This window comes from Erythrolamprus reginae, chromosome 1 (assembly GCF_031021105.1).
Source record: "Erythrolamprus reginae isolate rEryReg1 chromosome 1, rEryReg1.hap1, whole genome shotgun sequence".
In the NCBI taxonomy this organism is placed as follows: domain Eukaryota; kingdom Metazoa; phylum Chordata; class Lepidosauria; order Squamata; family Dipsadidae; genus Erythrolamprus; species Erythrolamprus reginae.
In genome coordinates, this window is record NC_091950.1 from 181,089,117 (window position 1) to 181,113,954 (window position 24,838).

The 24,838-nt window shown below is 39.5% G+C and overlaps 1 protein-coding gene across 1 annotated transcript in view; it reads right to left on the reverse strand.

Moving 5' to 3' along the window:
• The window catches only part of CCDC148 (coiled-coil domain containing 148), a 205,830-nt gene that overhangs the window by 1,941 nt on the left and 179,051 nt on the right, over positions 1 to 24,838 (reverse strand). The window contains exons 13-14 of the mRNA XM_070731569.1: positions 16,483 to 16,601; positions 10,707 to 10,824 (exon numbers count right to left, since the gene is read on the reverse strand). Of these exons, the coding sequence (XP_070587670.1) occupies positions 10,707 to 10,824; positions 16,483 to 16,601 (237 nt within the window). The remainder of the gene's footprint in view (positions 1 to 10,706; positions 10,825 to 16,482; positions 16,602 to 24,838) is intronic.

Here is a 24,838-nt window from a genome sequence, read left to right on the forward strand (position 1 = left end):
TCTACCACAGATGTACCAAACTCATGGCTCTGAGGCTGGATCTGTCCCATGGGGTGCTTAGATGTGGCCTGCAGGGCCACTCTGGAAACAGCAAAGGACCGGATCACAGTGCCTCTGCCAGCGAAAACGAAGCCTGAGAGTCCAATTTCACTGGCAGAACACTCAGGCCCCCAGAGGTGCCCCCAACACAAGTGATGCTGAGCTGGCCATGCCCATCCCAGCCCTCCCAATGTCAAACACATCCCTGATGCAGCCCTCAATGAAATCGAGTTCGACACCCCTGATCTACCACATCAACATTTGCGCAGCCATATTTTGCAACAGTTGAATTTACTCAATTATCTTCAAAAGCACCATTATATATTTGTCCAAACTAATTCTCAAATATATGAAAAACTAAACCAGGGTCTGTCTCTTCACATAGTGTGACACAAGAGCAAAATGGTCCAAAATTTCTGTTGCACAGTTGTTAATTGAATCATTGTGGCTGCTAAGCTCATAACATGGTTGTTAAATAAATTTGGCTTCCCCGTTGATTTTGCTTATCAAAAGGTCACAAAAAGTGGCCATGTGATCTCAGGACACTGCAACTATCAAACTACAGATTGCCAAGTGTCTGAATTTTGATCACAAGATCACGAGGATGCGGCCATGGTCATAAGCCATGAAAAGTGGTCACAAGTCACTTTTTGTAATTTTGAACAGTCACTAAATGAACGGTTAGGTAAGGTTAGGACTAATTATCATTGTAAACTGTTAGAAAACATTTGTGATCATCATAGCTATTGAAATTTCCTTTGTTAATCCAGTACCCCTAAAACTTTTCAATTGTGCATCTCTTCTTTCTGACCACAATATCTCTTTGTTTTAGTCTTAGGTTTTGGGTTCATCTATCTTGAAACAATCCCCAAATATCAGTCCAAAAGCTTTACTTCTTACCTGGGATGAGTAATTAAAAATAGTCAATGTGAGTGTATAGCAGAGGTGGATGGCTCCTGGTTCAGACTGGTTCTATGGAATTGGCAGTGGAAATTTCCCCCGCTTGCTGAACCAGGAGAGATCGCTGGCTGGCCACGCCCCTAAACTGGCTCTAATGGCACCACCGTAGGTGCCGCCATCTTGTTTTTGGCTTCTGTGCAAGCGTGGAAGTTGTTTTTGGCTTCTTCCCAAGTGCAGAAGCTGGGTTTTTGGCACTGCATATGCGCACGCATGCGACATAGCCACGCAGCATGCAATGCACACACCGCCACCGGCATGGGAGGAAGCAAACCAGCAGTGAGGTAAATTAGAACCCACCCCTGGTGTATAGATTATGTTTCAGGATAAGACAAAGTTTTAATTTCAGGAATTTGTATGCAACTCACTTCTGAGTGACAGCTTTGGCCAATGTAGCCATGAAAATGGCTGTAAGGAGAAATGTGCCACAGAATGGACTTGGGAACATGAGAGATGACTGAACCTGTGTAAAGCAGAACCCTCTGTGATTATGGAGTTAAGAGTTGGAGGTGATCTCAAAGGTCATCTAAATCTAACTCCTTGCTCAGTTCTGAGGGAAGTCTATCCAGCTTTCATCACCAACTCACCAATGAGAGAGAACTATGATTTCATGATCTCATATTTAACACATTGATTGTTTCACCCATATCATTAATAAAAAGTGTAGAACAGTGCTGAGCTAAAACACAGCTGTTTATCAGTCTACTTACTACTTTATTCTACAAGCTGGTGTTTTATTTAGGCATCTTCCAGGCAATCATAAAACCATCTAACAGTTACATCATCCAAACCATATTTTCCCATTTTATTATGAAGGTCTATCAAGGAGTGAGATTGGATATTTTTCCCATTTGGTTGGCATTCTAAACTAAACATGATGACAAATCAAATAATTACTTCCCTTCCTTCAGTTTGTACCATTTTAACTTGCACGTACACCAAAAGGTTGCAGGAATTGGCTTTTTAAAAAACCTTTATAACAAATGAAAATAGACCAGAAACCACTGACAATGACTAACAATGCTGCTTTCATCTGATGAGTCATCACAGATATTAAAGTAGTGACACAGAGCATTGATGGGGAAGAAGAAAACGTAGTTCGCTTTCCAAAATTGTCATATTTGTAATTGTTGTGGTTTCTTGGAAATACCCTGAGGTAAAATTGTTGGAAAGTTTTCAAGTTTTCATCTGCACAGACTGGAGTTCAAAAGCTTATGGAGGGGGGGATGGTAATCAATCAGATGTTTTGCTTAAGTATACCCCATTTCCTTTAATTAGCAATTTAAATTTTCTTGTCATTATGTAGCAAAAGCTAGATTTGAGGCAATTTATTTATTTATTATTGGACTGTTAACCCATGTTTTCAGATAATTGTTCCCAAAGTGGCTCATACCAATTAAAAAAAATCCTGTCCAAAAAGATCAAAATTATTGGCGGTGGAGAAGGGAGATCTGCTTCTCAACCCCTCCCAACCCCTGCTCCCTGAAACAAAAAGACCAGAGCAATTTACATGCAGCAAAGGCTGGACCAAATTTCCCTTCCTGGATCTCTAGCTTTAAATAACAATATGAGCTTCTTGTTCCTTTGGCCTGTGGGTGAGGCCCAGACCTGCTCCCTTCAACTCTGCATTCCCAGAGCATCCATTTAAAATAAGAGCTATGCGTGTCAGGAAAGTGATTTTATGATTCTGAAAACGTAGATAGCAATATCAACCCCCAAAGCATCTCACTTTAGAAGGGACTTCTTAAGTTGCTAGGCAGCCACCATGCAAAGAAACATGTACGTTGACCCTGGATTTGCCTGGGTCATCTACAGCTTCACTTTCTCTCTTATTTTGCTTCATGCTCTGCCCAAAATCATTTTATGCTGCTGAAATGTTTTGCCATGCAGTATGTGTAGATATGGGTTAGTGGTATTTGGAAACAAACAAACAAAAACACCCTAACAAGAACTTAGAGCATAAATCAGCCTGAAAGGGAACATGGTTCCTGACATATCTAATCAAGTGACTGAGGAAAAAAGACCAAGAAGTGAGCAAGAGAGCATTTTGATTGTGGTTTCCTTTGCTGGCTGTGGATCCGTGTTTTCTTCTTTCTAATATACAGATAAGACAATGATTTTATTGGCTTCATTAATCATATTCAGGAGTGGGTTCTGGATCAGCAAATTAGCAAATGCTGATTTGCTGAGGGCTGCACTGTGTGTGTGCATGCAAAAATAAAAAAAATAGCTTCTGCGCATACGCAGAATCAAAATCCAAACTAACAGCATCCTTAGAGACACCAACAGAACCAGCTCTGTGAAGTCATCGCCGAGCTACTAATGTCTCTAAAGCAGTGTTTCCCAACCTTGGCAACTTGAAGATATTTGGACTTCAACTCCCAGAATTCCCCAGCCAGCATTCGCTGGCTGGGGAATTCTGGGAGTTGAAGTCCAAATGTCTTCAAGTTGCCAAAGTTGGGAAACACTGCTCTAAAGAACTGGTTAGAACTGGTAGGAACCCACCTCTGAATGTATTTCTACATTTTATTGCCATATCATCAGCAAGAGGAGGACACATTAATAATGAAAGCTATCCAAATGCTATCAACTGCTCAACCTAGAGCTAAGATTAATAACAGCATTCATTTTTTAAAAATTGTGGATTCTTACTGAGACTGCCTCCTGTGAAAAGATGGCTGGGGAGCAGTGATTTTATAGCCTGCCATGGCTATTGTTTTCATATCGAAGCAATACAATCAGGCTTTAAGTGACTTGCCATCAGTGACTATTACATTTGTTAGGGAGCCTTTAAAATATAAGTGGGATACTTTAAGTAAAACGGTGTCATTAAGTTAATAGTAAGGTAATGCATACATTATCAGAGGAATATTTCTTTAGAATTATTGCTTTATGGAGTGGACGTACTCCAGCAGTAGCAGCACCAAAGTATAATGAGTTGTTTTCAACAAACTCTGAGGCCCAAACACCTTCCTAAAAAGACGTTGGAGAGGTAGACAGAGATTGTGGTCCGTCTCAACATGCAGGTAGCCCTCAGGTAACCATTGCAATTGTAAACGCCAATGTCATGTGACAGTAATGCTTAACAATGGATATTCTGACACTTCTGGTTGCTATTGTTAAGTGTATCGCTATGGGTCATTTATTGCCACCATACTGGTTTCCCCATTGACTGTGCTTTTAGGAAGTGTTCTGCCGGCGTGTCCCAACCGCCCGTAATCACAGGGTAATTAGTCCAGAAAGACACACACCACACAATAGAAGGAAAACCAAAAGTCTTTATCAACAGAAAAGCAGAAAAAACTCCCTTTTAAAATGTCAAAGGGATTTTCTGATACACACAAGGCACAGGTTAAATGCAATCCAATTTCTCACTTAGTAACTGAGAAATTGAGTCCAATTCCAAAGTCCAGAAAGTCCACATGCAGTCTTGAACAGGGAAACAGCAAAACCACGATCTTGACGAAACTATGAATCAGATAAACTTCCACAAGGCTAAATCAGCACGCTGCTCTTTTTATCTGTAGCACTAATTACAGCAGCCCCACCCAACCACAGGTGGCCTCACTTATCTCCTGTAATAATCCTCCAGTTGTTCTCTTCTATGCATCACTCTCCGCATACGTGGGTCTGTCATAAGTTCTTGTTCAGAATCCAGGGATGATAAGGAAGATTGACCTAACCCCCAACATTTTACCCTTAGACTATCCACGGTTGACCTCTCCAGATTCCTAAGAAGTCAGTAAGGGGCGTACATAAGCGCACTAGAGTGCCTTCCATCCCCGGTCCTATAGTCTCTCCTATATCTCACATTTCTTCTCTACTATATCCTCCGTAACATTCATTGTGTATTATTGTGTATTGGACAAAATGAGATAGATAGATAGAGAGAGAGAGAGAGAGAGAGAGAGAGAGAGAGAGAGAGCTCCTCCTGGGCTGTCTGCCAAACTCCCCTCTTCCCTGTCACTCACGCTTCCTTGGTCAGAGGAGACTTCGTTGGCAGATTCTATTGGGAGCAAAACAGGCCTGTGGCATGTGGATGTTTCCCCCACATCCACCTTCACATTCCTTGGGGCAGGAGCTGGGCCAGAGCTAACCACAACAGGGTGTCGCAAATGGTTATTGCATCATCACAGTATTGGAAGGAAAATCCATCTGGTTCAATTCCAAGCTGGGAGAAAGACACTGGAAATATGGAGGCTGATTGGAAAAAAAGGTTTATTGATGAAGCAGAACCACCCACCACATGAAGCTGACAAAATGGTTGAATGAGTGGGGGAATACTTCTGTCTCTTTGAAGTTTGGACTGTTCGGGGGTGGTGGAATGAAGGGGCTTGGGTTCTAAAAGAGTGTTGGGCAATTCCTATTGTGGCTAATGGCTTTTGTCGTATGTTGGATCTCGGGGTGAGGGGCTGCTTTCTAATTCTACCATTCTGCCAAGGAGTTTTGAAATATTCTGATGCTTGAACGGATTACCAAATCTGTATTTCTAAAAGCAGGTCTTCACGGTTTTTGCTTGGAGGCAGGGAGACCTGTGCTGGTTTCTGCCTCCGTTAAGAGCATGTTTCTCCATTTCTCCCTTTAGGGAAATATAATATCCTGTCTTTTTAATATTCCTCAAAGTATTTCATTCTTCTGGGAGGGGAGAACTTCCCATAATGGGATGCTATGATGCCACAATTGTAAACTGGGCAAGTGGGCACCCGGATCGCAATCACATGTGCATCACACATGCTGCAACTGACATAAGTACGAGGACTGGTCGAAATTGCTACTCATCCCAACACTGTTATAAGTTCAAATGGTTGCTGAATAAGTGGACATTAAACAAGGACCATCTCTATGGTTTACGTTAGCTGCTCAGTCAATTTTAATAATCTGGTTCAAATTGGGGGCCATATTCTGGTTTTGACGGAACAGGTTTCTCTTCACGCAAACTCAGGCATGCTTATTTTGGAGCAACTATAGCTTTTAGTTTAAATTCAGAAAAACAACTGCTGCTTCATCTCCAGAGGCCACTGCTTGGTTTTTAAGAAAAAGAATTGATGTGAGATTTTATGTTTTGCTGCTGTTGCCAAATTTGGCAATCAATAATAGCCTGTGGATTACTGCTCCAGGATCTGCACTATTTGCTTTCTAGCTGGTTTTTGTTGTCTACCTCAGAGTTGACTTTTACAGCCTTAAATAGTTTGGGGGCCATTTTGATTGCCTCCCCTAGTCTGTTCTAATCCAGCTTTCAATGTTTCAGGAGGGGGCTTTAGCCATGATGGACAATATGAGTCCATCATGAATATTCTATGCAAAGGCCTCATCAAGTGTGGCTCCTTTCAGGAATGTCCACCTTTCTACGTACATTAGGAATGACAAGCAAGTCAGCTTCATTGGTTGTTCAAAGCACATCTTTCCACCCAAAATTCGGGATAACTTTTGTTGCTCTTGGTTTTAAAAGTGTAGGGTTTTAAATCAACAGCCTAATGTTTTTGATTTGTAATGCTGCAAATTTGCTTTCTTCTGTAATCTCCTCTAGGATGCTCTAAAATCAAAATTTAGTAATCCACTCTCTTCTCATCATTTATACTGAACTACAATAATAATACCCTCCAGTATGGAAAATAGACCAAGACGCCATGTGACTTTCTCATTTCATACATCTTCTCTGACTTGGCAGCCAGAGGAAGTCAATAAATTCTGCGTTGTGTCTACTGGCGCTTAGCAGATAAAAGCTGCCCACAAGCTAACAGACACTCCAGGGAATCTCTTGAAAAAGCACTGGTGGTGGTTTTCTCTGAAAAGTAGTAAGGATTTGGACCCCAAAGGGATCTGTTTAATTTTATCTATGACTGGCAAGTATTTCTCATTGAGACCAAAGCTAGGAACAATTTAACCCCCAGTTAAATATGAAGATTGCAAGCCAACATCAACAAGTCAAACCAAGCTGCTAGGACAGTGCAATGTTGCCATTAGAGAAATGATGTCAAAGGCTGAAATAAGTACTACCCCCAAAAAATAAAATGCTACACCAGCCGATTCATACAAACAGAGCGATTGTTGCAAAACATAGTTTAGACAACAATGAAATGAATTTTACATGAAACAGCTATGTATGCCATCTGAAGAAAAAGAAAAAGAGAAGAGAAGAGTTCAGTTTTATGTCAGGAAAGAAACTAGATGCTATCTGGTCTTATACCTTCAAACAGAGGGAGCATGGCTTAGATGTCTTTGATCTAGTAACACTACAAAAGGCAACCTAACAATACATACAGTTAAGAAGCCAGGTACAAACTCCCCACCAATTCAATATATTAACGGTTACAAAAACAGGATGCATCCAACCAGGACTACTTGACCTAATGTCATATTGTTGTGCAGGGCATCCCACTGTCATCAGAGCTCTTTGTGACCACTGGAAAACTTGATTGATTGATTGATTTGATTTGTATGCCGCCCCCTTCTGTAGACTCGGGGCGGCTGCAGATGCATGTAACATGGTGTTTCCTGCCCCCCCCCCCCCCATTTTTGGAATGGTTGCAAATGAAGGGACCAGGCGGTTTCTGCTAATCCCCAACTACATGCCTGTAATGCTTTGATGGCTGTAGCCCAAAGTTCATTACCATGAATTAAGAACCATTAAATACAATGAAACATATTTTTTAGTAAACATTCATGGAACTGGACTGTTAAACCTCAAGTTCTCAAAGATTTCAAGTAACAGAGCTTATATCTTATATCTTATAGCTTATATCTATTGCTTCTTCATTGCTTATTTGACCCCTATGACAATCATTAAGTGTTGTATCACATGATTCTTGACAAATGTATATTTTATTTTATGTACGTTGAGAGCATATGCACCAAGACAAATTCCTTGTGTGTCCAATCACACTTGGCCAATTAAAATTCTATTCTATTCTATTCTATTCTATCTATGACATTTCTGAAATGAGAAGCATGGAGAAGCATGCTTGCAGAAGGAGTGATGGACCGGATTGCTTTTCTTTTTTAGGGATTACAGAGTCTACAAACCAACAGATGTAAATTTCAGCATTTAGCCAGAAACAGTAACAGTAATTCTGATGCCATTTGGTAGCAACCTTCTACTGCATTGGACAATCATTCCAATGCAATCACTTGCATTGCCTAAGACTCAGCAGGCAACACTACCTTTGCAGCTATAAAATGCTTGTGGTTGAAATTGTTGATGAGTTTTCTGAATCATAATAAAAATCTCTGACAATATCAGAAATACATACATATATAAAAATCCATTATATCAGAATATTGGTGATTTTGAAAACGAACTTGTTGTTTATAGGAAAATAGGAAAATGACATATATTCTTTCCAAATATTTAAATATTTCCTTTGAAAATTAAGCATCGGAAAGACTTCTTCCAACCACGGGACTAGGCTGGTTTTCTGAATTATATACATCACATTCTTTCTACTTTCATCAATATAAATCTTGCTGCCAAAAAAAATATACAAACATATAATCTAGGATGACAGGGACAAGAAATACAATTATAGATATCAGGACACACTTAGCTCCCTAAAGCTATTGCTTTTAGCCTTTATTTGATTTTTTTTGTGCAGAATAAAGATATCCTTTTGCTATGGAAGAGAATATAAATATTTCAGGATTGAACTGTGGAGTCCTTGGTGCAGCACATGACACTACATCACATGCAAATCAACTAGTGTCCAGAAAAACATCCTAAGTAAGCAAAAAGATCCCAGAAAGGGAAAAATAATTCCAAGAGCCATCTACAATATATAGTGTAAGAACGGTAACAATCACTGTGTAGGAGAGACAGGCAGAAAATTAGCAGAGCATATCATGAGCATCAAGTAGCAGTCAGAAGATATGATGAAACTCCCTAATCTCATAATGCATAGACAGACTCAAGCATAATTTTAACTGGAAAACTGTGAACATCTTAGTCCAAAAATATTTTAAAAAACACTAGAGAATTCCTAGAAGTTTGTCATTTAGACAAATGAACCCTCAGACACATAGAGCTAAGCCACATTTACACACCATTGAAAATAGATTATAAAAAACAATAGACTAGAACATCCCCTCTCTCCAGTATTCTACACACAGATAAACAGGGATTAACACAAAGTAATCAAGCAGAAAACAATATCCTAATGAAGGAACTACTAAGCAGAAAACAATTTTTACACTATCCAATAACCAGAGTTCTGTGAATGCTATTACAAATCCATGGATACCTCTATAGCAAAAGTGGATTTCAACCGGTTCTGACCAGTTCTGGAGAATCGGTAGTGGAAATTTTGAGCAGTTTGGAGAACCAGCAGAAGAAATCCAATCCTCGAATACAGCTCATCGGTTTGGAACCCATATCGCATCTCAGACATTAACACCCTTGAAAATGTCCAAAGATTCTTCACCAGAAGAGCCCTTCACTCCTCCACTCGAAACAGAATACCCTATGAGACTAGACTTTCAATCCTGGGCCTAGAAAGCCTAGAAGTAAGACGCCTTAAGCATGATCTAAGTATTGCCCACAAGATCATATGCTGCAATGTCCTGCCTGTCGGCGACTACTTCAGCTTCAACCACAACAACACAAGAGCACACAGCAGATTTAAACTTAATATTAACCGCTCCAAACTTGACTGTAAAAAATATGGCTTCAGTAACCGAGTTGTCGAAGCGTGGAACTCATTACCGGACTCCATAGTGTCATCCCCAAACCCCCAACACTCTACCCTTAGATTATCTACGGTTGACCTATCCAGATTCCTAAGAGGTCACTAAGGGGCGAGTACAAGTGCACTAGAGTGCCTTCCGTCCCCTGTCCTATTGCTCTCCTATATTTCCTATACCTTTCTTCTATTCCTATATCTCTTCTTCTATTCTTTCATTGATATGTTCTATTACTATATCTTCTTTTCTATTATTTCTTCGATATATTTTACTATGAGTATCTCCTCTATAACCTTCATCATGTATTTTACTATGTTTATATAGATATACAGTATACCCACTAAAACCCTCATTGTGTATTGGACAAAATAAATAAAATAAAATAAAATGAATGAATGAATGAATGAATGAATGAATAAATAAATAAATAAATTTTGAGCAGTTTGGAGAACTGGTAAATACCACCCTCTGACTGGCCCCACCCCTACCTATTGTCTGCCTCCAGATTCCCAGATGATCGGGAAGAAATGGGGATTTTGCAGCAACCTTCCCCTGGAGTTGGGAGGGAATGGAGAGTTTGCAGTATCCTTTCCCTGCCATGCCCACCAAACCAAGACATGCTCACCAAGACATGCCATGCCTACCAAGACATTCCCATAGAACTGGTAGTAAAAAAAAAAAAATGAATCCCACCACTGCTCTATACTTTGGGGGAAAGAGACAAAAAGAAAAGGGAAAAGCATACTGATTGTAGTCAATAATTTGGCTTCCGTTAATTTCATACATGTAGAAAATAATTGTCTTCTTCTATTAATGGTCAAAACCTCCTGTGATGTGGACTTTACATATTAAGAATTAAATAGTAATTATTTCAAATAACAATAACAACAATGTTGCATGTCAAAATGCATAATGTAATATACAATGAGCTATAAAGGACAGGGGTTTTTTCCCCTCTTCATTTTGTGACACATTGATGTCTCATTTAAATGTTATGTTGAGCCTTAATTGCACATGAAAATGGACAGTGAAGATACCTGTCTCCTAAGAGCATCAAGGCGCTTTTTCCTTTCTTCTTCTTCCTGGATTTCCTTGAGGATTGCCTCTTTTTTCTCCATCAAACGCTTTTCCAACAGCTTTTGCCTAAACTGAACTCTTTGAACAAGAAATCACAAAATCAATGTCATACTACTCATCTATCTGCTCAACATTATTTCATTATTCAGCCAACAATTGGGAACAATGTAGACCTTAATTAAAGAAGCATTACAAACTGTCATTTGTCTAGGAATCTTTGTGTTACAGTGACAATAGAATGCTATTCAGATTTATTCAGCATAAGATTGGATTGCAAATGTCTTCATTTTGTGGTAAACATTGTGTATGAATCAATAAAGAATACATCTTAAAATGCATTTAGATGGTTTATCACCCAATGCACTGATACATTTTATTGCTATTTTCCACATCTATCAGTCCAGATCCAAATAACTAACTGATAACTTGCTAACTGAGGAAAAATCACAGGTCCTTGCCTATGATCAAAAAACATGGCAAGCCAACTTCTGGTTTATCAATAGCACTTAATAATAGCACTTAGACTTATATACTGCTTCACAACCTTCTCTAAGGGTTTTACAAAGTCAGCATCTTGTCCCCAACAATCTGGACCCTCATTTTACTAACCTTGGAAGGATAGAAGGCTGAGTCAACCATGAACCAGTCAGGGTTGAACTGCTGGCAGTAGACAGTACATTAGCCCTGTAGTACTGTATTCTAACCAACGCTAACCATGGCTCTCAACAAGTGTTTATGTAGACATGCCTTTTTGCAAATTTCAAAGCCACTAGCTAATTTGAAAAATATTCTTATTATTGACTATATTACCTATTTACGTTACTAGTACAGTATTATCAGCCTTAATTCAAAATAGTGATGTTGGAAGTATGTAAGTAATTAATGGATACAAAGGGTTAGGGTAAACTTTCTATACCTTTAGATAGCTACAAAATTGGTAAAAGTGCCTCTATATACCAGAAATAATTCCTTTGAAACAAGGAATGATTTTTACTGCTTCATCCAGCCAAATCCAATATGCCCAGAGTCATGTTTGGTAAGATGGGTGACTATATAAATAAATATAACTAAATAAATAAAAGTTAAGCAACAATTACTGTTAGTATGATTTACAGTTAGCTATTAGATGAAGGTTGAATAACAATAAAATAATCCTGTTAAATCAGGATTCCCTCTACTGCTTCAAACTATGGTATCTCTGACATATTAATTATAACTAAATCTTTATTTGGGACAGAATAGATATCCATTACTGGGAGTTAGATACCATCCAAGCAGAATATTCTTATATAATTTTCAAAAGTATTCAGGGTCAGAGCATAACTAATAAAAAGGAGAATCCTTTCAAATGATCCAAATAAATGATTCTTATTTCTGTTATTATATCTGGGGAATTCTACAATGTCCCTAGGTTACTTTTTAAATTGTGTCTTCAAAATTAGATTCCATACTGAAGCACTATGGATTAAGTCAGACACCTGAAAATTGAGGATGTTTACAAGCATTTATATAGATATATACGAAGAAAACCAAGGGAAGAATTCACAACTTCATGCTTCATGTGACATTTATATCGTGAATATAGTCTGTGATCAACTGCCTATAAAATCACAGAAATAGGCACCTGACACATCTGTTGAGATATGCACTGATAAGTGAACACTTTAAATATAACTATTTAACTATTTATATACATGCTACATAATTAATGGATCTGAAAAGCAGATCTATGAAGATAAGTTGCTCTGAAGCACTGAATCCTTTGTTTCGAATCTGAAAGAAGTGCAAATAAATAGCTTGGGAGAAGGGAAACTCATAATCCTCCCTCCCTCCCATTTCCCCCTCCCCTCCCTCCCTTCCTCCCAGTCAAGAACTATCAAACTTTTTACTGCCACACTGTGGGCGTGGCTTATGCAGGACACCCTGGTTTTTTTAATCAATCCAAGTTTCTTTTTGTTATTTTTAACATCTGTGTGAGTGTGAACATCAGTATGCCTGTGTATGAGTGGAAAAAAAAGGAGGGACAGAGTGTTATACAACTGTTGCTGAAAATAGCCTTGAGGATCATATCACTAAAACAAACATAACCTTTCTAAATAATATGGGATGTCGACTCAAGCACAGTTATGTGAAGTTGGGATTCTGCAGTATCTGATGTGAAATGGAAGCTAATGAAGACTGGCTATTCATTTTTGAAAAGAAAGAAAACATCTTTTTTTTTAAAAAAATGTTTCATGCATAAAAGAATTAAACACTATGTCTCAAACAATGATCCTTCTCTCTTTACTTAATTGCAGTCGCTCATCATTCTCAAAGATTCACTTCAGCCCATGGCTTTTGGACTTTTGGCATTATTAGGGGACCATTTAACTAAAATGGTTAAAACCATGTAAGCATTGCTGAAGAAACCAAAATGTGTAGGCCATGTTCATCACTGAAGTATCATCATCTGGTTCTTTGGTTTTTTAAGAAGTGAAGCTGACAAAATCTTTAGATAGGACTTTAATCTCCCAATGGACTGGCGACTGGAGTGGGGACATAGCACGAGATTGATTCTTTTTTAAACTATGATGACCTCTGCTCTCTACATGCAGATCATATTAAAATGGGGGGGAGTAACAGATTTTTAAAAAAATACTGCTTTCTATATTAAATAGATGTATTAAATAAATAATGTAGCATTAAACAGAGCTAGTTTGCCCAAGTGTTTAAGGCACCTGTAAGAGTGAAAGCAAGAGACTTTGAGTTTGAGTCCTGCCTTAGCCATGAAAACCAGCTGGGAGAGTTGGGCCAGTTGCTCTCTCTCTCTACCCAACTCATCTCACAGGTTGCTGTTATATGGGCAAATAGCAGGATGAAGGTGTGTTGGGTACGTTCATCATCTTGATTATAAAAATAGTAAAGGCAGGATGTAAATAAATAAAATTAAGGAACGACCGATGTAATACTAAGTCTAAGGAGTGTTGTGGTTAGCACTGGCCCAGCTCCTGCCCCAAGGACTGTGGATGTGGGGGAGACATCCACATGCTGCAGGCCTGTTTTGCCCCCGGTGGAATCTGCTGATGAAGGCTCCTCTGACCAAGAAGACATGAGTGACAGGGAGGAGGAGAGTGGGGCGGACAGCTCAGAAGGAGATCAATTATCTAGCTCCTCCTTGGATTCAGAACAAGAGTTAATGATACAGCCACGCATGCGGAGAGCGATGCATAGGCAACAACAACTGAGAGATTATTATCAAAGAAAATGAGGCCACCTGTGGTTGGGTGGGGCTGTGGTAATTAGTGAGGCTGCTATAAAGAGCAGCCTGTGGGTTTGGCCATTGTGGAGGATTATCTGATCGTTTGTTGTGTTTCGTGACTGCTTTACTGACTTTGACCTTTTGTGTGCTGATTTTTCCCCGCTTTGAAACTAAACCAGGGCAAAGTGTGTTTCACTTTGTGAAAGAAGAAGGATTGTGAATTGCCTCACAGCTGCAAGCTAAGTATCACAGAACTGATAAGGGACTTGTACAAATTACCAGTTTGTTTGGAGACGAGTGCTCTTTGCTATACCAAAAGAGGGCTTGGTTTAAGTGAATTTTCATTATAAAGAACATTGCTTTGAATTTTCAAACGTGTGTGTGTCTGAAATTTGTACCTGTGAATTTTGGGGAGGATTCTACCAGAGAGCCCGACAGAACAAGGAGGCACTAAAGTTTCCTGAAATAGTTGTTCCAGTGTTGGTTTCTTAACTCTTTCCCATCCTCCATCTTTGGAAGTAATTTAAACCAGACATTTGCCTCATGGATCTGGCTGGAGCAACGGGTGCCAACTTACATCATCATGGCGGCATTGCATGACATATTGGGACTTTTTTCCCCTTTGCTAAACCGGGCGTGGGCGTGGCCAGCACATGACACCTTGGGGCCACGGGCCAAGAGCTTGACAGCCCTGGGCTGGAGGGTCCTAATTCTCTATTCACTGTCATTTTTATGTTACTAGGTTACAGAAAAGCAAAAGTTTGGAATTGTTGGAGGACTTCAATCTCAAAGTATAAAAGATTATTATAAAAGAATGAAAAAGAAGAGGAAAAAGTATCTATAGCACTTTATCAGATCTATAGGAAGGTTGGAGGTTATTTCTTGCTTTGAATTGAAACTGACATAATTTGAAAGCACATAATGACAGAATTACACTAGAAAGGGATCTCTAACCTCCTGCTAATGACAGAATACTTGCATGGGATTTAAAGAAAAGGCAGCCTAACTACTTATCACTGATGAGAGTCACCATCTCCAAGGCAATGCGTTAAATATTCAGCAACACTGCTGAATAGCCTATATAATCAGAAATTCATTCCTTAGATTTAGCTGAATCCCCTTGTTAGAAATTTAAAATGAGGTCCTATTCCACTGAACTAGAGACAACATATTTGTCTTATGGAACAGCATTTCTAAAATAGCTGCATGCTACAAATCTATAGCTATAGATTTATATAGCTCAATTATATAAGCTATCATTGAGTTACAGCAGAAGAAATCCTACTGCTTGTAATCTTGGAGAAAACAATTGCTGGTCATGGTTCATAGCACTGGGATAGATGGAAGAAGAATACAAATAGGAAGACCTATGTTCATGCAAGGACATGGTAAATTGATTGGAGGTAAGTACCTTCAGGGCGATATCCAATGATCCTGGAATTACCATTCTTTACATAAATTCTATGCTATGCAAAATTTACCAGTATGTTAGTTCAGTTTTACATCAGGAGAAGATTGATATATAAAGGTTCATAAATAGTGATGGGCGAACCGAACCCGCACAATTCAGGTCCGTACTGAATTTTGCGGTGTTCAGTATGCCAAACATGAACCCGAAATTTTTTCAAACTTTGGGCAAAGTTTGGGGTCATGTTCAGCATTCGGAGCTTTGACATCACCGGCAGGTTGCCAAGGACGCCAAGGTGATCACTTCCTGGATTCAATGGAATCCAGGAAGTGATCACCTTGGCATCCTTAGCAACCTGCCAGTGACGTCAAAGCTCTGCCCCGGAATCTTTTCTTGGGAGGGATTCCCTGTTCGGGTTCGAGTTTTGTTCAGGTTTGGCCGAATTTTGCGTAAAGTTTGTCCGAAATTACCGAACCCGAACACCGTTGGGTTCGCCCATCACTATTCACAAAGCATTTTGAAACCAAAATATTTCAAGCCCAAAACCCTTTGAGTTAGACACACCAGTTAGCAATTTTTTTAAAAAAAAACTGTCCAAGCTCACCATGTGTTTAATATTTGAAACCTACTACATATCTTTATTGGTAGGGATGGGAAAGAACTAAGTGGGCCAAAATAAAACCCTATCCTATAACACTACTTGTATCTTGACCCACTAGTACAATGGCATTTACTCCTACAGTACAGCACATACGATCTCAGATTTAATGCATTTAATATTTTTCTCCTTCTAGAAAAGATTTTTGATCTGGAATTGTTCAGCTTGATTCGTGGCATTTTTACTGGGAGCAAAAATAATACCTTTCTGTACGTATAACTACTAGAATGTTTTCCCACCTGTATCTTTTCTTTTCATCCCAAATCCATTAAAGAGTGAACGAAACCATCTTTTGATAAGGAGTTTCTCCCTCAACTGCTTAAAATCATGTTGTGCTTTTGAGCATTATAAGATAAATAAAAAAGCAATACTTTTAAAAGAAAATGTCCTGGCAGATTTCTCCCCCCATCTGTTGCCCCCCCATACATTTACCTCTCTTTGTCTTTAATGATCTGCTCAGCCATTAATTTCTTAAATTCTGCCAAACGCAGGAGGTCTTTGGCTTCCCTCTCTTGCCACTTGCGCTGTTTTTCAGCCCAAAATTTTTTCACCTAAAAACACAAAGCCATTAAAAATCTGGGAGGGGAGAGGGGAATGAGAAACTTAACACTGAGTAATCACTACTTTGGTATCTATAAAAAACATTCATTCATGCCATACCGATATCCATTTGACTGCTCAATTCACCATCTCAAATACAAATAAAAAAAGCTGGTTTGAAGACTTGATACTCTGAACTTATTACAATGCTAATTTTTTCCTGTCTACTCTTTTGGATACAGGTTTATAGTACAGTGTTCCCTCGCTTTTCGCGGGGGATGCGTTCCGAGACCGCCCGCGAAAGTTGAATTTCCGCGAAGTAGAGATGCGGAAGTAAATACACTATTTTTGGCTATGAACAGTATCACAAGCCTTCCCTTAACACTTTAAACCCATAAATTGCAATTTTCCATTCCCTTAGCAACCATTCAGATTATTACTCACCATGTTTATTTATTAAAGTTTATTAAAAAATATATTTATTAAAGGCAGACGAAAGTTTGCCGATGACATATGATGTCATCGGGTGGAAAAAACCGTGGTATAGGGGAAAAACCTGCAAAGTATTTTTTAATTAATATTTTTGAAAAACCGTGGTATAGACTTTCCGCGAAGTTCGAACCCGCGAAAATTGAGGGAACACTGTATTATGTCTTTGAATGTATATCATTGCACATATCAAAAATACTATCTCAAAATTTAGAAACCTAACTATACTAACTCGGGGGGGGGCGGGGCGGGAGAACTACTACTACTACTACTACTACTATTATTATTATTATTATTATTATTATTATTATTATTATTAATTGGATTTATATGCCGCAGACTCGGGGTGGCTAACAACAGTAACAAAATAGCACATAACAATAATCCAATACTAAAAAACAGTTAAAATATTAAAAGCTTATAACAGTAAATTTTTATTTACTTTTCTTTATTTATTTTGTCAAGTATATATTAGATAACAATATACTGTAGGTATAAACATGATTATTAATACATGAAATAGATAGGAATAAAAAAGGGGGCATTGGGACAGGGACGGTAGGCACGTTGGTGCACTTACGCATGTCCCTTTCATCCCAACAAAGGAAATGCTAGATGCAAATATGTGAATGAAATTGCACACAGAAACAGAATGATGGCCAATTGGATGATGTTCTTTGTTTTCTTTTAAAAATAGGCCTGCAGCAGAAAGACCATGGGCAAAAATCACAGGAGGTAGACAAAGCAAGCAGACAACATTTGGATCAACGGCAATAAAAGCAAACAGAACTCAAGAGTCTGTACTAAAATATGGAAAGATACATGGAAAATGTTCCAGCATAGCTTGTAGTTTTGGTCCAATGTTTATAGAGTGAATCCAACAAGTGTGGATGTGTTTGCCTTTGAGCAGAGGCTAATTAACTGCACAAACATATCCTCTACAGCAGAAGAAAACAACTCACAATACAGATAAACGAAAGGTTAATTAAATGGAAATAAACAATTCTTCTGTTGAATAAACCCAAAGGGGCGGGATATCCGATTTCTGTCTCTTAGTAAACTCTTCGAATTTCTTTAAAGTAATCAAGCAGCACTTTCTACAGGGTCTGTGGGCTGTCGGTTTGAATAAACTAATATTAACAGAAATTAATGTAAGAGACCACTTCCAAATATTTCCATCTCCATGCATTCAGAAGCTCCAGCAAAGCAGCCACCAGCTAAACATAAGAGTGAATGGACCTTCACATCTACACATGAAGCAGGGCTTTTGAAAGTCCATCTTGATGCCATTGGGCTGGCGCAAATATTGGCATGAATTCAAGATGGGCGTTCTTAAAGATCCGGCCAGTGATTTCACAAGGGCTTGGAAACAAACAGGCTGCTATAAAATTTTGAAAGGTGGGAACATATACTGCTCAAAAAAATAAAGGGAACACTCAAATAAAACATCCTAGATCTTGTTGTGGTTGGCTCTGGCCCAGCTCCTGCCCCAGGGAATGGGGAGGTGGATGCAGGGGAAAATTCAATATGTCACAGGGCTGTGTTATTGCCGACAGAATCAATTCAGAGTTTAGTTTCCTCGGACAAAGAAGAAGGTGGGAGAGACTCGGCAGAGGAGGGCTTGGCACACAGCCAAGGCAGTCAATCTCCCTTATCTTCCATTGATTCAGATGATGACATTTTGGACCCACGCAAGCGCAGAATTATGCATAGAAGAGACCAAGTAAGGACATATTACAGGAAATAAGGGAGGCCACCTGTGTTTGGGTGGGGCTTCAGTAATTAGGGCTGCTGCTATAAATAGTGGGTTTGGCCGTTGTGGAAGAATATCTGAACGGAGTTCATCGGGAATCTTGTGTTGCTGGACTTTGTTGCTTTTTCATGCCTTTAAAACCAAAGCAAAGCAACGTGTGTGTGTGTGTGTGTGTGTTACTTCGTTGGAAGAAGAAGGGGTGTGAAGTTTCTTCACAGCTGCTAGCTAAGTACTTAATGACTGCTTAAGGGACATTGTACAGACTACCCGGTTCTTTTGGGAAGAGTGCTCTTTGCAATACAAAAAGAGTGCTTTGTTTATTTTGAATTTTATGATAAAGAACATTGTTTTGAATTTTCAAACGTGTGTGTGTCTGAAATTTGTAGCCTTGAATTTTCAGGAGGCTCCTATCAGAGAGCCTGGCAGAACAGATCTGAATGAATGAAATATTCTCATTGAATACTTTATTCTGTACAAAGTTGAATGTGCACAACAACATGTGAAATTGTCAATCAATGTTGCTTCCTAAGTGGACAGTTTGATTTCACATAAGTTTGATTTACTTGGAGTTATATTGTATTGTTTAAGTGTTCCCTTTATTTTTTTGAGCAGTGTGTATATATATATATATTGTGGACCTCCCACTGCACCCCATCTTCATGTAGTTTTTCTTCAGAGTTGTTTGCTTGCTCTAGAGAAGTCAATGATCCACTCAATTGGAGTATGTAATATAAAATGTTGGAAGTAACTTAGCCAATATATTGCTGCAATGAAATCTACTGAACCATCTGATTGTATCAAAGCCTAGGCTTATATTGTACTTTTGGAATAAGCCTTTCTATGTGCGATCCAAGGAACCACTGCCTCCCTTCAGACTCTGCTTGTGAGACCCGGAGCATTGGTGCATTGCAGCAGATAAGAAGACAGTTGGGATCAAGAGCTGCATTGTTGGTGCTGAATGTCAGAACAAGACAGATACAAGTAGTGAGAGTAGCATGAATTTGAGGTGCTGTTACACATGAGTTTCAATATCATGTAATAGGAGATTTTGAAGGATATATGTTCATCTGTCTTTTAACAGGCTGTTCAAAGGAGGGAAGCAGGGAGAAGGAAAGGGGGAGAGGGAGGGAGGGAGGAAGAAAGGAAGGAGAGAGGGAGGGAGGGAGGGAGGGAGGGAGGGAGGGAGGGAGGGAGGAAGGAAGGAAGGAAGGAAGGAGAGAGGGAGACCTTAAAATTAGCCATCTGATTAGAGGACAAGGAAAGGGTGATATTTATTTTTATTTATTTAATTGGATCTGTATGCCGCCCCTCTCCGAGGACTCGGGGCGGCTCACAGTATATATAAAAAACAGAATAATATAAATCCAATTAATGCTACATTTAAAAACAATGAAAAGAAAAACTTATTGGTCAATCATTCAACAATCATACTTAAGCATTCAATGGTCAGGGGAAGATCTAAAAGTCCCAAGCCTGGCGGCAAAGATGAGTTTTTAAGCTCTTTCGGAAGGCAAGGAGGGTGGGGGCAGTGCGAATCTCTGTGGGGAGCTGATTCCAGAGGGTCGGGGCTCCCACAGAGAAGGCTCTTCCCCTAGGTCCCGCCAGCCGACATTGTTTGGTCGACGGGACCCTAAGGAGGCCAACTCACCGGTCGCTGGGATTCGTGCGGCAGAAGGCGGTCTCAGAGATAATCTGGTCCTAAGCCATGTGGGGCTTTATAGGTCATAACCAACACTTTGAATTGTGACTGGAAACTGATTGGTAGCCAATGCCGTCCGCGGAGTGATGGCGAGATGTGGGCACTTCTTGGAAGGCCCAAGACTGCTCATGCAGCTGCATTTTGGACAAGTTGAAGTTTCCAAACACTCTTCAAAGGTAGCCCCATGTAGAGAGCATTGCAGTAGTCGAACCTCAAGGTGATAAGGGCATGAGTGAACGTGAGCGAAGACTCCCGGTCCAAATAAGGCTGCAACTGGTGCACCAGGCGAACCCGGGCAAACGCCCCCCTCGCCACAGCTGAAAGATGGTGTTCTAAAGTTAGCTGTGGATCAAGGAGGACGTCCAAGTTGCGAACCCTCTCTGAGGGGGTCAATAATTCCTCCCCAGGGTGATGGATGGACAGATAGACATGTCCTTGGGAGGCAGTACCCACAGCCACTCTGTCTTGTCTCAATTATATTGAGTTCTCTGGTTGCCTTCTTCAAGGCTAAGCACTCCAGCCTAGAGACCCCCGCTTGAAATGATTGTGACAATAAACAATGCAAAGATGTGCAAAGAAAGCCATAGAACAGTGGTACCTCTACTTAAGAACTGAATTCATTTCGTGACCAGGTTCTTAAGTAGAAAAGTTTGTAAGTAGAAGCAATTTTTCCCATAGGAATCAAGGTAAAAGCAAATAATGGGTGCAAACCCATTAGGAAAGAAATAAAAGTTCGGAATTTGGGTGGGAGGAGGTGGAGGAAGAAGAGGAGGGGGACAGTCACTGGAAGGAAGAAGGGGAGGGGAGGGGAATCAAAAAAATCCAAAACTTTAAGGCTTTTTTAAAAAAAGAGGGACTTCGAGGTGGCGAGGAGGAGCATGTGCCTCCCATACACACCCAGTGCGAGGCTGCCTCCCATACACTGCGTCAGAGAGAAAAACCCAGGTGGGTGAGAGGGGGGAACCTCCTGCTCCTTTGACCGAAAGGTGGCTGCTGCTACTGCTGCTGCTACTTGCTTCCTCTTCCTTCCTATGCTGAAGGGCTCCCCTTTCCTCTCGCTTGCTTTGAAGCCAGCGCCTTTCCTACACTGTGGTGATTCCTCGGTTGGCTGAAGGCGAGTTGATTCAACCGGGGCAAAATGCCCCCTTTTGCCTTTCTGCGCCCAGATGCTCCAGGAGGCAACCTCACACTGGGTGTGTGGGAGGTAGTGCCAGGGAATCACCACAGCGAAGTGGTTTATTCCCTCTTCAAGTGCCCAGAGAAAGGAAAATGGGAGTGTTTCTTTTCTTTGGTGTTGGCAGAATTTTATTCCCTCTCCAAGCACCCAGAGAAAAGAAAATGCTTTGTTCGCTCTGGACTTCCAAAGCCTCCTTAAGCGTCACCGAAAGGCTCTTCTGGCAGCCCAGAAAAGCCCAAGATGGTCGGAATTAAAGGGGGAATGGCAGGAAACTGGCTGGGCCTTTGTGCTGCTCTTAAATTTCCTGGGAAATTTTTCCGGGGTCAGGTTCTTATGTAGAAAATAGCTCTTACGAAGACGCAAAAAAATCTTGAACATCCAATTCTTATCTAGAAAAGTTCTTAAGTAGAGGCGTTCTTAAGTAGAGGTACCACTGTATTAGTAAGAGTGGGTGGCTATTTTGGGAGGGAAGTTTGGAAGGCTATTTAAGGAACAAAAAAGGTCCATTTTATTAACATTACTCATATGAAAGCACTAACACATCTGCAAGGCCAATTTACATATGCAAGTCATCCTCTGAATGTTTATTCCCAAATAGCTATACATGAGAGCTTATTACATTTTTTTTAGAAATGCTGACACCAACACAGAATTTCATGCAATGTTGCAAGCATATGAAAACATATTATCTCCCCCTCTCTAAATTAGGGCTCCCCAAACTTTGCAACTTTAAGACTTGTGGACTTCAATTCCCAGAATTCTCTAGCCAGCTATGCTTGGATACCAAAAGTGTGTGCGCTTGCACTATTGCACATACTCACATTCATAATTCAATGCCTAGGGAGGCTGGAAATGGCCCATTTCCCAACTTCTGGTAGGCCCATTTTTTGCCCTCCCCAGGCTCCAGAGGCTTCCCCGGAGTTGGGGGAGGGCAAAAATGTCCTCCCCCTGGACCCCCGCAGAAGCCAAAAACACCCTCCCAGAGCCTCTGTGCAAGCCAAAAATCAGCTGACCGGCGCGCAACAACTCATGTGCCAGCAGATATGGCTCCATGTGCCACCTGTGGCTCACATGCCATAGTTTCACCATCATTGCTGTACAGCATGCAAACATTTGTCAGAAGTTATTCCCAGAAATTATTCCCATATTGATATTTCTTCCTCAAAAGATAGTACTAGAACAGGCTGGAAGTACCAATTATTACATTTAATAAAGAACTTGTACCTATAGCTTATTAGATGTCTGTCTGTCTCCCTATCTACCATAGGGACTAAGAGGAACAAAAACAGTGATTAATTTCAAAGCTCTTGATTTATAACATTTACCCTAGACAGGGAATGAAAGATAAATCATTCAGTTAAAAATAAGGTGCCAAATATGCTCCAATTTTTTTTTATAATAATCAAAATTAAAAGCTTTATTTAAAAAAGCACAGCACACACAGTGCATATTAATGTATTCAGCAAACAGGATAGCTAAGGATACAAAAGTGTTCTGGTTTTATCATGGTATTTTATAAAATCTGAGTACATCTACCTTGTCCATTTTACTGAAGCTCCAACAGATTATCTATCTCTTTTTGAAGAGTTTTCAAAGTCAGACTTACACTAGATGGCAATCTTCTCTCTAAATGGGTATCTACAGATCTGCTGGGCTATTCCAATAAAAGGAAGGAGATGAACGCTGCAAACTCTAATCTCTAAAAAATCTTGGGTGCATATGACTCTTCAACTAGATTTAAAATCTCTGTACAATATTTTCGAACAGAAGTCTTACATTACATTTCCACTCCCACCTAAACAATTCATAAAAGTTTTTTTCTATGGTTAATTTCAACAGTCAGTGGAACTAAGAGCTTCGAAAGGACCCTCAAGGAACTAACATAAATGAGATGAGTAGAAACATCTATTTTGAGATTTGAAGAGCTTACAGCTCAGTTGTTCACAAAAATTAACTAATTTAAAATGAAATTATTACATTTTTAAGATAAATTTATCCGTCATGTTTAGACAAAAGCGTTTCCACAAATACTGGTGTTTTAGCAGAGCGATGATTATCAATATAAGGCTTATCCAATTCTTAAATATTAATCTTAAGTAACACTGACATTTACTTATCAATAATGAGTTATCTGATATTTAACAATTAAACATGAGTCAGTAATGTTTAATTTATATTAAGGTACCTCAAATGGGCTAACTTACTGAAATTGCCCCAAATGGAATTGGAACTGAAATTTGGCGAATTTTATAATACGTTTTATGATAAACATTATCATAATACAAAATATTGTACTATATTTCCTCTACTGTTGTTTAACTGTGTTATACAGTTTATACAGTTTTCAAAGCAGATACATCTCTGAAATGTATCCCAACTTTTCTAGTTACAAGTTCTGTCATTATTGAAAGCACTAAGGAATCTAGTCAGAATTGACCCAAAATATCACAGGTTATGCAGTGTGTATCTGTATATATACAAAAAGTGTGTGTTTGTGCATATATACTGTCTTGATGTACTATTTAAAGTATCAGGACAGAAACCAGTGTTAGGTCCGGCTTAGGCACAAAGTCACTTTATGACCTTGTCACTATCTCTCAGCTGTAAGATGGAGGCAATAGCTAGGAGGAGGGAAACCTTGCTAAGAAAACTACAGTGACTTGTTTGGGCATTCTCCAGAAACCAGTTTGTGATTGAACAGGAAATCTATATAAACTCCGGTTATAACCACCTTTCTACTAAATATCATTGGACATATTTTAAGTCTTATAATAAAATCCGTGCTGCTTCATTAATCAGCTTGTTATGCATAATACTGCCTAAGAGATAAATCATTCTCATAAAACATTCAAGGGTCAACAGACTTTTGGAATGATCAGAGTATAAATCCTATACTTGCTCTAACTTTACACTGTAGCACAGTAATGGTTCTATATAGCAAAGATACTTATGTATTTAATTGGATTTGTTCATTTTAATAAGGTCTAGTTGGCTTTCTAAAGTGTTACATTTAGTATATATAATCTGAGTGGGGCTTTTATGATAAGTGCATATGATCTGCCGAATGATGGTGACTCAGAAAAAAAAGTAAAAATAAAAATAATGTTGAATTTGATCCCCTGCTAGGAAT